Source organism: Podarcis filfolensis (genome assembly GCF_964270895.1).
Source record: "Podarcis filfolensis genome assembly, chromosome: 4".
Taxonomy (NCBI): Eukaryota; Metazoa; Chordata; class Lepidosauria; order Squamata; family Lacertidae; genus Podarcis; species Podarcis filfolensis.
Genome location: NC_139607.1, coordinates 99342499 through 99356381, shown reverse-complemented (window position 1 = coordinate 99356381; position 13883 = coordinate 99342499). Strand labels below are relative to the sequence as shown.

The window sequence follows — 13883 nt, the reverse complement described above, 5'->3', positions numbered from 1 at the left end:
TCTGAATAAGAAGTCTATTTTCCTTGTTAAGTAACAATTAAGGACTTGACATTAATGTGTATTCTTATTACAATTAAGGCATTCTTATTACAATTAATGTTTAATCCTATTTTTATTATCATTATGATTAAGGCCTTGACATTAATGTTTATTATTGTTGTTGTTGTTGTTGTTATTGTTATTGTTATTATTATTATTATTATTATTATTATTACAATTAGGGCCTTGACATTATTCAGGCCTTGACATTAATGTTTTATTATTATTAATAATATTAATTATTACAATTAGGGCCTTGACATTAATGTTTATTCAGGCCTTGACATTAATGTTTATTATTATTATTATTATTATTATTATTATTACAATTAGGGCCTTGACATTAATGTTTATTATATTATTATTATTATTATTATTATTATTATTATTATTATTACTACAATTAGGGCCTTGACATTAATGTTTATTCCTATTAATATTAGTTTTAAGCCCGCCCCCTGCGAGCATGCGCACTCGCCGCCGCACGATTTCTCCCGGGGAAACGCCTCTTCCCCCGACTACGCACGCGCGCCCCGTCCGCGCGGCTGGTTGGCGCGTCCGGAGAGGGAAACAAAAAACAGTCTCCCCCAAGCTCCTCCCCCTATTCCTCCTGTTCCGCATCACGTGAGCTCGCCTCCCTCCTCCTCCTTCGCCTGCCCCGGATGTTGTAGCCGCGCGGTCACGTGAAAAAACACCTTTCTCCCCCCCCCCGCCGTAGGGCGTGCGTCACGTGGCCGGAAGAAGGGCAGGGAGGGGAAGAAGCACGAGAGAGCGGCAGAGGCAGGCAGGCGGGGGTCGCCGAAGCCGCCTGTGACCCGCCAGGCCAGGCCGCTCTCCGGACGCCGCCATGGGGTGTTGCTACAGCAGCGAGAACGAGGCCTCGGACCAGGTGAGAGGGGAGGGGAGGCCTCTTCCCCGGCCCTGCCTCTCGGCGGTTCTGAGGCTGGGGTGGTCCCTGGGTCCGGGGAGAAGGGGGGGCGGGTGAGGGGGCTCCGAGGGTCCCCCTGACCCGCGCCCCCCTTTCGAGGAGGCACTGACACACAAGCTCCGGGACAAGGAGAACTTGGGAAGCCTTTACCAAGTGTTTGAAGACGCAACAAAGCGAACTGGACTCCTTGGCTGGCTTGGAATAAACAGCCACACACTTTTTTATTGATAATAATCAGCTAAATAGTTTGAGCATCTGTACAACTGCATAACATGCCGAAAACAGCATTCTTTGAGAAATAAAAGACTGGAACTGAGGGAAGTCGGGGTGGGTGGGGGGAGGGAGGAAAAATGGGGGGGGAATAAGGATGATATGTTTCTGGATCATATGTTTTGTTTTAATTTTGAATAAAAAAAGAGGAGGCGCTTCCCTCCCGGGCCTGGTGCGCGTGGAGACCCTCGGAGCCAACTCCCAGGGGCCGAGGTCCCTTTGCCCTCCCCCTGGCCATGGGCATGGCCCTTCAGGTGGTGCGCATGTGATCAATTATGCGGGGTGGGGCTTAGACCTGCCCCCCTCGAATATAGTGTCCGAGTTGTCACCCCTGGGGGAGACCCCCTGCCGTGCGTGCGCCTCGGGGTGGGGGGCTGGAGAGGGCGCTAGGTGGGCTCCGAGCATGTGCCCAGAAATGCATTGCTGGGGAGCAAGAAGGAAGCCGGGGATATCGGGCTTGGGGAGGCGGGGGAAGGAATCGCCCTCCGCTTTCCCGCCTACACTACTGGCCAGTTGCGGCTTAAGCGATGCTGGCCTCCGTCTTTCGCACCCTGGGAGTCTTCCTCCACCTCCTTTGTCACTGTGGTTTCTCCGCCTGTTGCTCTTCCCTGCATCCTGTTCGGTGCTTGTCATTTGTGACACTTTGTTCCTTCACATTGTCATGCCTTAGTAAGGGGAAGAGATGTGCAGCTTGCAGGCAAGGCTGTCTCTCGTATTCTTCAGTCTCCTGATCTCATACAGCACGGTCTGTGGTCCTATATGCCCCCAGTACCTGTTGCTCCAGAGTTTAAGAAATTTATCTTTGGGGGGAAAACACGCCACCGCTGTTCAGTTATCATTGCCTTTCTTGGTTTCTGGCAAAGCCTCCAGTTGGGTCCCCTCCCACATTGCAGGTGAGGCAACCTGCAGCCCAGATGGGTGTGGCCGGAGCGGAGCCTGTTCTGCTGCTTTCTAGCTTGCCGCTCTGTTGTGGTGTGTTTTGGCCACTGCAGCATGTGAAGCAAGAGGGTACCTCTTTGAGCCCCAGTGTTCGGCCTTCCCCTTTGCCTAAAGCACAACTTCCCAAATTCAAGTCATATGACTTCCCTGTAATGAAATGCAAGATCTGTTGCATTCTCACTGCTCTCAAATGTGCAGTAAGGCAGGGAAAGGGAGCCCAGGCAGGCCTAGGAAAATATTTTGCATTCCAAGCAGCCAAGGTGTTGTTGTGAGGAGAAGCCCTGGCCATGAAGCGGCGTTGGAAATTCCTCTCATGTGTTTTACCTGCCTGTCAGTTCATCCTGTGCTGTGCAGCCTGAATGAAACAAAACTCTGGTTGCCTGGAGGCTCTTTGCAGATGCCCTTGTTAGTGGCTGGCATATAGCATATTGTATAAGGCTAGAATAATAACCATAATCAGTAAGCAGAATTACTAGGATAAAACAGCTCATGTATTGCTAGGCACCCTAGCTTGGTTTGTTTTTGTTTTTGTTGAAGCATAGGAGCGAATCCTCTTTCTATTTGTAGTAGATTCTGCACAGAACTTGCTTCTCACATGACCAAGATAGAGAGGTCTTCAGAAATATCCTCTTCCCTTCAGATCTGAGGTTGCATCTTTGTTGCTCATGCCTTGACCAGGTTGTGTGTATTTGGGCAGTGTGTGTGTGGGGGGGGGGGGAGAGTGCAGAAATGCCTTGGCCTGAACTCACAGATCTCTGTTACTTGGCAAGCCCAGCCAGATCAGCTGTTCTGGGCTGTCAGCCTACTCACTTTCTATCTCTCCTGCTGCTATTCTTGGTGGCCTCTGTTGCTGTCATCTTGAAGGGCACCTGTGAAACTGTCACCGGAGCCGTCAAAGGGTGGGGGAATAATCTGTGTGTGTGAGAGATAGAGAGATAGAGAGAGATAGCGATTATCCAAGCATTTCTACTAGCCTTTCAACCAACTAGCATTGCTAGCCTCCTAACAACATTGTTTATTTTTTCATTTAAAATACCTTTATGCTGCCTTCAAGGTTGCACCCACAGTACAACAATAGTTAGAAGTGGGATACTTCTTCTCTTTGTTTACTTTCTCTGCCGATCTTATCACAGTGAAGGGAAGAGTGGATCATGTCAGCCCTTTCCTGGAATCATTGTGTTTACCTCTGGCACACTGGCACGTCAGTTTCCATTGGCCCTTACTGTTTAATGCTCTCTGTGTTTGTGTGCTGTGGGTGGAGCATGCACAGCCTGAAAGGGAGAAGGGGCCCCTTCAGCCACCCATGTTCGTTTCCCCTGAGGTGACTTTTTACTTTGGCTACTGGTCTGACATCATTATTATTATTATTGTTGTTGTTGTTGTTGTTGTTGTTGTTTATATACCGCCCTATACCCGGAGGTCTCAGGACAGTTCACAGAATAAAATCAGAATATAAAGCCACAAAATGCATAATCAAAATACAGTGGTACCTCAGGTTACATTCGCTTCAGGTTACAGACCTCACTAACCCAGATATAGTGCTTCAGGTTAAGAACTTTGCTTCAGAGTGAGAACAGAAATCGTGCTCTGGCGGCGCGGCAGCAGCGGGAGGCCCCATTAGCTAAAGTGGTGCTTCAGGTTAAGAACAGTTTCAGGTTAAGAACGGACCTCCAGAACGAATTAAGTACTTAACCCGAGGTACCTTCAGGAGGCATGAAGACTTGGGAGTCCGGGGAACCCTCTTGATGCCGGGAATTCTGCACGTTATCATTAAAAGAACTGAAGTGAAAATGTATCGCTTTGTCCATCCTTCACCCCTTCTGGCAAGACAAAAAGTTCACTTCTTAGCATTGTGGCCGAGAAAGAACGGGGTGAGCTTCCGTTGTTCGGTCCCAGCTCCTGCCCCCCTAGCAGTTTGAAAGCACGTCAAAGTGCAAGTAGATAAATAGGTACCGCTCCGGCGGGAAGGTAAACAGCGTTTCCATGCGCTGCTCTGGTTTGCCAGAAGTGGTTTAGTCCTGCTGGCCACATGACCCGGAAGCTGTCTGCGGACAAACACCGGCTCCCTTGGCCAGTAAAGCGAGATGAGCGCCGCAACCCCAGAGTCGTCTGCGACTGGACTTAACGGTCAGGGGTCCCTTTACCTTTTAACTCACCATGAACACCTCCCTCCTCTGATAATGGCAACAGCACCCACCTGAGAAGGGCCAGAACTGAGTTGTGGTGAGTTCCGTCTGAAATAAAAGCCCTGGGCCCAGGTGCCCCCAAGGAGTTTGCCCAGAGAGATGGGACTGCCTTTTCTGGGGCTGGGGACAAAGATTGGTTGCTCTTCCTCACACTGTTGTGGGTAGCAAGCCAGGCAGCTGAAGTTGGCTGCAATCAGAAGGGAACAAGGCCTTGGTCTGTTTCCAATTATGAGGACAGCAATGGTAGTGGGAGCAGCACCTTGGAGGGGTTGGGTTTCAGGAGCTGCAGGGAACTGCCTTGCCAGAGTTTGTGCTCTGAGTATTCCTGAGAGAGGCCCGGTGGGTCTGTCTGGCTGTATGAATGAGAGGCGAGCACCTGCTGGAAGCCAAGTGGCCCTGTGGAGTGATTTGGACCTGCCCAGGGGGTTGAAAGCCAAGGAGCCCGCTGGAAATAGGGGCGAGGGAGAGAGGGAGCCCCAGCTGAGGAAGGCAGGAGAAGCGGGCATGTCTGCCAGCATCTGGAGGCGACACCAGGTTGGAGAAAAGGTGTCATGGTACATCGGCCTCCTTTTCCAGAAGGATACTCGAAATGTGGTCCCCTCTCAAAGGGTTGCTACCCAGTCAGGGCCAAAGGTGACCTGTGCTTGTTGGGCTACCTGTGAGCAGGAGGAACTCGTTATGCTGAGCTGAGTTTAATATTTGTATCCTGCTTTTCCAGCAACAGATGTCTAGCTCAAAGTGGCTCACAATGATTGCAGTGGCATTAAAAAACTACACACATCGCTATCATTTTAATGCCAAACACCGTAGCGTATAAGGCAAACAACAACAACAAATTCAAATGAAAACAACAAAACAATACAATTCAGTAAAGTCATACTATTGCCAGGATCCTTCATGATCACATGGACTCTTGCTCCAGAACAACAAAAAAACAGATTAGCTGTTTGTTGTCCAACGCATTGTTTTTCAGCACTGCAATGGGTGGAAGCCACATTCGCTGTGCATTCACTGTAGGCATTTACATGGAACTATTCCATTAAAAACTCTTTGGGGTGGGTGGGTGGGTGGGCAAGGGGTGTCCAGAGCAACACCAGCGGGGAGAAGCTCAGGAAATCAGCCACTAGTTGCTTCTCAGCCCAGAATTCTATCACTTTTCCAGCTGAGCCAGTGCAGGCAAGGGAGGGGATCTGCAGCCAAGGTGGATTTAAATCAGGGATTTAAATCACTAGTCAGTAAGACTTGATTTAAATCATTTTTTTTACAGACTCTTTCTTGCTGGTGTAATCTTATTATTTAGAACTGGGAAGAAGGGCCTGGCAAGCACTTCAAGGTCTTGCCAAGGACTTACAGATCCCAGTTACTATTTCCACCACCACCCCTTTGGATTTGCTTCTATATTCAGGTTCCTATTTTGTACAGTTAAGTGTTAGTGCAGTTGTTGGAACCCAAAGTGCTAGTGCAGTTGTTGGGACCCGGTGGGATTGGGAAGAGGTTGCCAGCCCTGAAGTGCCTTCAGCACTTGCCTCAAGTCTGAGTTGCACAGATATGCAACTGACTTGCACAATCATTACACAAAGATCCCAAGACTTGTGGAGTATTCTGCTCACTTGGTTGCACTTTCATTTTTACTGCTTCACACTTAGCTACTTGTCCCTGACTCATTTCTCATCTGCCCACTGCCACCCCTCTTACAAGCGGCCTCTGCTCCTGGGGAAGGAGCACTGAATTCGGCGAAGGGAGAGAGGAAGACCTAGGTATGGAGGTCAGAAGCACATTCTGTGTTCAGAGGAGCTGCTGGGCTGCCTGGCTCTCTCAACTAGCAGCTCCTATAGATCAGCTGGAGGTAGGGGGACAGAGGCCTGTTGGGGGCTTTGTCAGGCAAGATGATGTGCTAGGCAGTTTGCAACGTGGTCTGGCTCCAGCAGCGGGCTCTCGGTGTGCTGAGAGGAGGGGTGCATACCCTCTTCCATTGTGCATTTGTCGTCGTCCCCTGCCCGAAATGTCTGAACCAGGGTTGAACGTTGAGCCATTTTAACTCCTGTGTGCACGCAATCAGCAAGTGAATACTGGATTGGGGACCCTTCCCTTGCCCGCCAGTGGCTGCTGGGTCCTCTGCAAATTCTGACCGCTGTCTTTCTTTTCCTCCTTGCTTTCCCCACCTTAGGGCGATGAGTCTAAGCCCCTGCTGCCCACTCCCTCCAGCCCACCCAAGCCCTTAAATGGAGCCGAGCACAACTGCCACAACCTGCCTTCAGCCCGGACGGACGAGCAGGCGCTGCTGTCATCGATCCTCGCCAAGACAGCCATGTGAGTTGAGTGTGTTTTTTCTTTAACGAGGAGGTGAAAAGTCAAACAGATTCATAATAACAGAATTGCAGAGTTGGAAAGAACCCAAAGGGCCATTTAAGCCAACCCCCCTGTGATGCAGGAACAGAACGACTAGGACCAAAACAGGCTGTGCTGTACCAAAAGCAGCTTTCCCCATCCAGGTGACGTTTTTGACTACAGTTCCCATCAGCCCCAGGTTCCTACGTGGTGCTGGGGATGCTGGGAGTTGTAGTTCAAAACGTCTGGGCAGTTGCAGTTTGGCAAGAGCCGGCCTCTCGTATCTCTGGCAGAGGAGCCTCCTGAAGCACCTTTTGCAGAGCTCTGAGGTGGTTGGAAGGACCTTGCGTGCTCAGAGGACCAAGGATTGGGAGGCAAGCAGGGGAAAGGGCTGTGCCCCTCCTGGCCTGCCTGTGGTCTTCCAGTGGGGTGCCCGGTTGGCCTCTGGGGGGTACAGGCTATGCTGGTCTCACACATTCTAAGGGAAACCTCCAAGGAAGGGGGGACCCTGTGACCCCTCTAATAGTTTGGGTTCAGTTCTCCTTCAGGGAGCGGGTCTTCCCAAGGCTGGGCAGTTAAGATTCTGGGCCAGCGACAGCTAAAGTTTGCAACACACGAAAAATCAGAGTAAATAGTACAGTGCAGAAGCTGCCTATCCGTGCTTGGCATGCTGGCGGAGGGTCCATTCTCAGGTCTCCGTCAGCTGCTGGGAGGGTGGGTGTGCGCAGGATATTTACTTTTATCAAATTTATATCCCACCTGTCAGGGGGCTGCCATCGGAACAGGGGAGGGAGCCAGGGGGATACAGAGAGCCTCCGGCGCTTCTGAGGAGCAGCGTCTCCTCAAGCGGTGGGGAAAGCCACGCCTCCAGTGGAGCAGAGGGGGAAGGGGGGAGCCAAGCGAGGGGAGGGCTCAAGGATGCTACTGAGAGCCCAAGCCCCTAACCTAGCCCGGCTGGCCAGGAGGCAGTCATGCGGTTTCCATCGCCCAGCTTACGCAGAGGGGTGAAACTGAAGGAGGGGAGGCGGAGATTTGGGGTGTCTTAAGTTCTTATGCTGGGGGGGGGCGGAAGGGGCCACTCTTGGAATCTGCAAGTGACTAAGATGGAGATGAACTTTGTAGATCTGCACTGTAAATAGTTTTGCAAAATAAAACCTGTAAAAGACAGGTTGGAGTCCTGACTGGTTACTCACAAGCAACCAGCAGCAGCATCTGACACCACCCTTCCTCTCAAGGGTGGAAAGCACATCAACAATAAAACAAGTTGAAAGGTCTTTAAAAAACAATTCAAAGGAAAAGAGAGAGAGAGAAAAACAATTGTGTATGGTCAGGTATAAGATAAGGAGATTAGAGAGAGAGAGAGAGAAATTTACAAAAGAGGCAATACGGCAGTATTCCAAGGTCAGACGTATAAACAGCGGGTCAAAAACTTTTATAACCGAAACCAGTGTTGGATGAATTGGCGTTTGGGTGGGATTTGCCACCCACGAGACGATCGTTAAATGAGCTATTAAAAAAACCCACCAGACCAGCTGCAGAGTCCAGCACATCCACTTCCCCTTTGAGAACCTGAAGCAGGTGGGTCAGGGTCTCTGATCTCTGCCCTGGCTTTCTTGCAGCAACATCATTGACGTTTCGGCCGCAGATCAGCAAGGCATGGAGCAGCACGAGTACATGGATAGAGCCAGGCAGTACAGGTAGGTTCCCACACACCCCGGAGAGCCCAGAGCAACTCTGTCCTGCTTCTGTCCCGGAAATCCCTCCCCCCCCCCAATCTTCTCCCCACCTGCTTCTTTGCCCTTCACCTGCCAATTGTCGGGACCCTAAACCAATTGTGGGCTGCTAAACACACAAATTGGGTACCAGGCAACTGAGAATTGCTCTGCTGTGGGACTCCATACTGGTCGGGGACTGAGATGCTTCACAGGCCTGGCCCTGCTTCACCTAGAAATGGAAATAATGTTCTCCCTTTAGAGCCCAGGGGTGGGCAGATCAGAGTCTATGGATTTGCTTTGAGCCGCTGAACTGATCCATTCCTGGCTATCCCACCGTTTATTTGTTTGAGCCGGATAATTTAGTCGGGGTGGGGTGGAGTGGCGAGGGAATAATTCCAGCCAGAAGTGTCTGCTGGAAAACACCCAGATCCATAGCTGTCAGCTTTTCCCTTTTCTTGCAAGGAATCCTATTTGGAATAAGGGAATTTCCCTTAAAAAAGGGAAACGTTGACAGCTATGCCCAGATTGGTCTTAGGGCAGCAGTTCCCAAACTCCCCAGACTGGACCACTTAAAAATTCTGAGCATCTCAGTGGACCATTTAGTGATCTTTTCTTTATTTTTGCCTTTTATAACAATTGCAATACGCTGTACTAGATGCAGCTTTATGTTTTACAAACACCAAAGACCTGGACCACAGGTGGACCACAGACCCCGTCGTCATCCCACACCTTACAGCAAAGTCTAGATGCCCACTTCCTTCTTTTTGCTCCCTGCTGGTCGGTCTCTCTCTCACACACACCACTCCCTTTTCTTCTCCTTCCTTTCCTTCCAGTACCAGGCTGGCCATGTTGAGCAGCAACCTGATGCACTGGAAGAAGCTCTCGACGCTCCCATCGCTCACCACGCAGCCCCATCAAGTGCTTGCCAGCGACCCCGTTCCCTTCGCAGACTTGCAGCAGGTGGGTACACTCCCCCCAGGGCCACGAGGCTCTGATGCCCACTTCTGCCGTCCCCCTGAAGCACGGCTGGAGAACACCTGTGGCCCTGCAGGTGGTGGGGTTGGACCATGACTGTGTTGTCCCGAAAGAGAGCTCACATGGCATAGTGGGTAGAGTGTCAGGCTAGGACATGGAAGACGGGTTCAAATCCCCACTCAGGAATGAAGCTCCCTCCATGGGCGACCTTTGGGGCATCAGCTGAACCTCCCTCACAGGGTTGTTGTGTGTGGGGGGGACTCTGAATTCCAGCCCTGCTTTGGCTCTTGAAGCTGGCAGAGTGAGCTGGCCATGTGCACCATCAATGCTCAGCTGCAGGGCTGGGGCACGCCACCCTTCAGTATCTAATCAATAGATTAGATCCTCTTTTTAAAAAGGGAGCTGGCCAGAGTCACTCTGTGGTTATCAGCAGCTGCTGCCATGGTGCCTCTCAGGACTGGTTGTTGAGAAGCAGCCATGGGAGACGCTTCTGGCTGCCTTCCTCTGCTTTTGTGGGTCGCTGGATGTGCCCAGGAGGACCACTGGGCTGGATAAATCTCCAGGTGGATCCAGGTCCACTTTCTCGCCCCGGATCGACATGTCCTGCCCCATTATGTACGCTGCTTCAGAAAGTTTTCTGATTAAGCAGTCTCTACAGTTTTTGTGGGACGCGGGTGGCGCTGTGGGTTAAACCACAGAGCCTAGGACTTGCCGATCAGAAGGTCGGCGGTTCGAATCCCCGCAACGGGGTGAGCTCCCGTTGCTCGGTCCCTGCTCCTGCCAACCTAGCAGTTCGAAAGCACGTCCAAGTGCAAGTAGATAAATAGGTACCACTCCGGCAGGAAGGTAAACGCCGTTTCCGTGCGCTGCTTTGGTTTCACCAGAAGCAGCTTAGTCATGCTGGCCACATGACCCGGAAGCTGTGCACCGGCTCCCTCGGCCAATAAAGCGAAATGAGCACCGCAACCCCAGAGTCGGCGAAGACTGGACCTAATGGTCAGGGGTCCCTTTACCTTTACAGTTTTTGTATTTACTTATTTTTTACATTTGCATTCCGCCCTATACCCATAGATCTCAGGGCAGATCACAACGTAAAATAACAATATAAACAGCACAAAATGTGTAAGAAAAATAAGAACAAAAACAGACAAACCTGGGCCCTACCTCCCCGTTTTCCCTTTCTGCCGCTCTATGTGTTCACAAGCACTTTGGATGGGTGGAATCAGCCCCGGAAGCCACAAGGGGCGGGGTAGATGTCGCACGACCACGGTGTGAGGAGACATTGTCCTCCCTAAAAAAAGAAGGCATTGGGGGCAGGCGGGGCAGGCCCTTCCAGGAGGCAGAAGGAAGCAGCTGCCTCGGGCAGCAAATTCCGCAGGGCCAAAAGTGGTCAGGAACATGAGCTTGTGTGGCCTGCCCAGAAGGTCTGCTGCCGTGGAGTGCAGTAGAGGACTGTTGCATCCCCAGCTCTGAAGAAAGAGTCAAATTTGCCCGGAATTTTTGCATTCGGGCAGCAAACAGGCTGCTCCTGGCAGCAGAGGCATTGCGTCCTCACCTGTGGCCTTGCGCACCAGCAATATCCAGTTCAGCCTTCGCCACGCAGGGGACCACGGGATGTTTTGGTCTCTGTGTGCTGGTTGGAGCTGATGGGTGTTCGGATTCCGAAACATCTAGAGGTCCCCATTTTGGCAAAAGCGGAATCACTGGTGCTTTTGAGTTTGCATACGGGCCTTGTCTAAAACTGAAAAAGGCTTGGTCCCGTCCCCCCAGCCCTGAGTTTGAATCTTGCCCCCTAGAATATGCTGGTTTTTTGGTGGCGTGACTCTCCTCCTGGAGTGCCTTGTATACGGCTCACCCCTCCCTTCTCCCCGTCTCCCCCCAGGTCTCCCGGATAGCTGCGTACGCCTTCAGTGCTCTCTCCCAGATCCGAGTGGATGCGAAAGAAGAACTGGTTGTACAGTTTGGGATCCCCTGATGCCGATCCCGCAGACGTCTGTAACTTCTTGTTTTTTAACAACCTCCCACTTTTCCTTTCCTCTCCTTCGCCACGGTCGGCTTTTCACTGCAGTGGGACTTGTACGGATCAGCGATACACTGAACTTCCTGCCACTTGCGCCCCAGAGACAGTCGCCTCCGCCAGCTGCCAGCTCCCCGGGGCTGGTCGGACCCACGTTTCTTCCCCCTCCCGTGTGTGTTTGTGGGGGGGGCATATTGGTGCCAGCCCGTACATGAATTGGTTTGAGGAGGGGGCAGGCCCTGAACACTGCATGCTAAGCCCAGCTCCTAAAGAGGTGAGCACCGCACTATTGGTTATCGAGGGGATGGGATCCTGAGGCCCACTGATGGCGGGGGGGAGGGCAGCTGTGCTCGCTTTAATTATTTACCTTTTTTTTTTCCTAATAAGGCTCTGAAATTCTGGCCTCCGGGGTTAGGGGGCTGAGATGCATTGCAGCTGCTGCCTGCCCCTTGCCACTTGGGGTTCAACCTGCATTACTTTCCCGTTGCTGCCCGCAGAATGCTGGGCCTTCTTTTTAGGATTTGGGGGGGAACCAACGAAGGGTGCGTTGGGTCGTCTTCTTCTTCCTAATAGGGAGGAGGGGAGGGAAGAAGCCAAAGAGCAGCTTGCGGGGGGTGGGGTGGGGGGAGCGGGACACACCCTGCAGCTCCTCTTTTTTTGGTGTCTCACCCATCATCACCCTCTTTTTAAGTGGCTCAACTGTTGTTTCGTTTTAATTTTTTGGTTTCCTTTTTTTTTTTTTGCTAAAGTAGATAAAATATAAGTACGTTCATCATCCACACGAAAGGCTCCTGTTTGTTTTGTCGCGCGACTCGGTCAATCCAGGGGATGGAGCGACACCCCCTCCCCCCGTGAAGAAACTCTGCAGCATCAGGGGGGCTTTTACGTTAACAGGGAAGGCGAGGAAAAGGGGACTTGATAAAAAAACCGTATAAAGTGATGCACGGCACAGAGAAAGGGAGGGAGGGACACCAGAATTCTCTAGCATCCGATGAAGCGGAGTCTTGGGGGATTCAGGACAGACAAAAGAAAGGCCTTCACACAGTGCGTAGTTAAGCTACGGGGCGTCTAAAGGAGGTAATGACAGCTACAAATTCCCTAGAGAGGGACAGGGTGGTGCTGTGGGTTAAACCACAGGGCCTAGGACTTGCCGATCAGAAGGTTGGCGGTTCGAATCCCCGCAACGGGATGAGCTCCCGTTGAAGAAGAGGAGGAGGAGGAGGAGTTTGGATTTGATATCCCGCCTTTCACTACCCAAAGGAATCTCAAAGCGGCTGACAATCTCCTCTCCCTCCCTCCCCCCCAACACTCTGTGAGGTGAGTGGGGCTGAGAGACTTCAGAGAAGTCTGACTGGCCCAAGGTCAGCCAGCAGCTGCATGTGGAGGAGCGGAGATGCGAACCCGGTTCACCAGATTACGAGACTACCGCTCTTAACCACTACACCACACTGGCTCTCGGTCCCTGCTCCTGCCAACCTAGCAGTTCGAAAGCACGTCAAAGTGCAAGTAGATAAATAGGTACCACTCCGGCGGGAAGGTAAACGGCGTTTCTGTGCACTGCTCTGGTTTGCCAGAAGTGGCTTATTCATGCTTGCCACATGACCCAGAAGCCACACGTTGGCTCCCTCGGTCAATAAAGCGAGATGAGCGCCACAACCCCAGAGTCGGCCACGACTGCACCTAATGCTCGGTGTGGTGTAGTGGTTAAGAGCCGTGGACTCGTAATCTGGGGAACCGGGTTCGCGTCTCTGCTCCACTTGCAGCTGCTGGGTGACCTTGGGCCACTCACACTTCTTTGAGGTCTCTCAGCCCCACTCACCTCACAGAGTGTTTGTTGTGGGGGAAGAAGGGAAAGGAGAATGTTAGCCGCTTTGAGACTCCTTCGGGTAGTGATAAAGCGGGATATCAAATCCAAACTCCTCTTCTTTACCTTCACCTTAAAAGATTATAGAAATTTATGGATGAGGAGGTGGCTATTAGCCAGGATGGCTATGCTCTGCCTCCCCAGTTGGAAACCTTAGGAGGGAAGAGTTGCTCTTGTGCTCGGATCCTGCTACTGTATATCCCACTGGAGCACCTGGTTGGCCCCTTGTGAGAAGAGGATGCTGAGCTTCCAGTTTTTTCTGCCTGCCGAGATGGGGACTCTCCGAAAAGGAGCGGTTGTTGGAGGAAGAAATTGGGGTAACGCGGCGTTTTGATATTTTTTAATTCAAATTAATAAAGGTTTATTGGGAAAAGGGGGGGTGGAGTGAGGAAGCTGGACTAGATGGGCCACCGGCCTGATCCAGCAGCCTTTTCCTAGTTTCCTATGTTAAGGGAGCGAGAGGAAACGGGGGCTGCCGTGTGGGGTGGGGTTGGGGAATCTGGGCCCTCCAAGCTCAGGAATGAGGCAGGGAGGAGGTACCGGGATCTGGGTACTCTAAATAAACAGCAGAACCAGAGAGCTGATACACCTGGTGCCACCTGGACAAACATTTTTATTGAAA

At 51.5% G+C, this 13883-nt stretch overlaps 1 protein-coding gene across 1 annotated transcript; it reads left to right on the top strand.

Annotated features, from left to right (window-relative positions):
• Window positions 1-749: 749 nt before the first annotated feature.
• Window positions 750-12177, top strand: LAMTOR1 (late endosomal/lysosomal adaptor, MAPK and MTOR activator 1). The gene is made up of 5 exons (XM_083610223.1): window positions 750-928; window positions 6530-6672; window positions 8310-8387; window positions 9239-9365; window positions 11263-12177. The coding sequence occupies exons 1-5, from the start codon at window positions 887-889 to the stop codon at window positions 11353-11355; spliced, it is 483 nt and encodes a 160-aa protein (XP_083466349.1). The 5' UTR covers window positions 750-886; the 3' UTR covers window positions 11356-12177.
• The last annotated feature ends 1706 nt before the right edge of the window (window positions 12178-13883 follow it).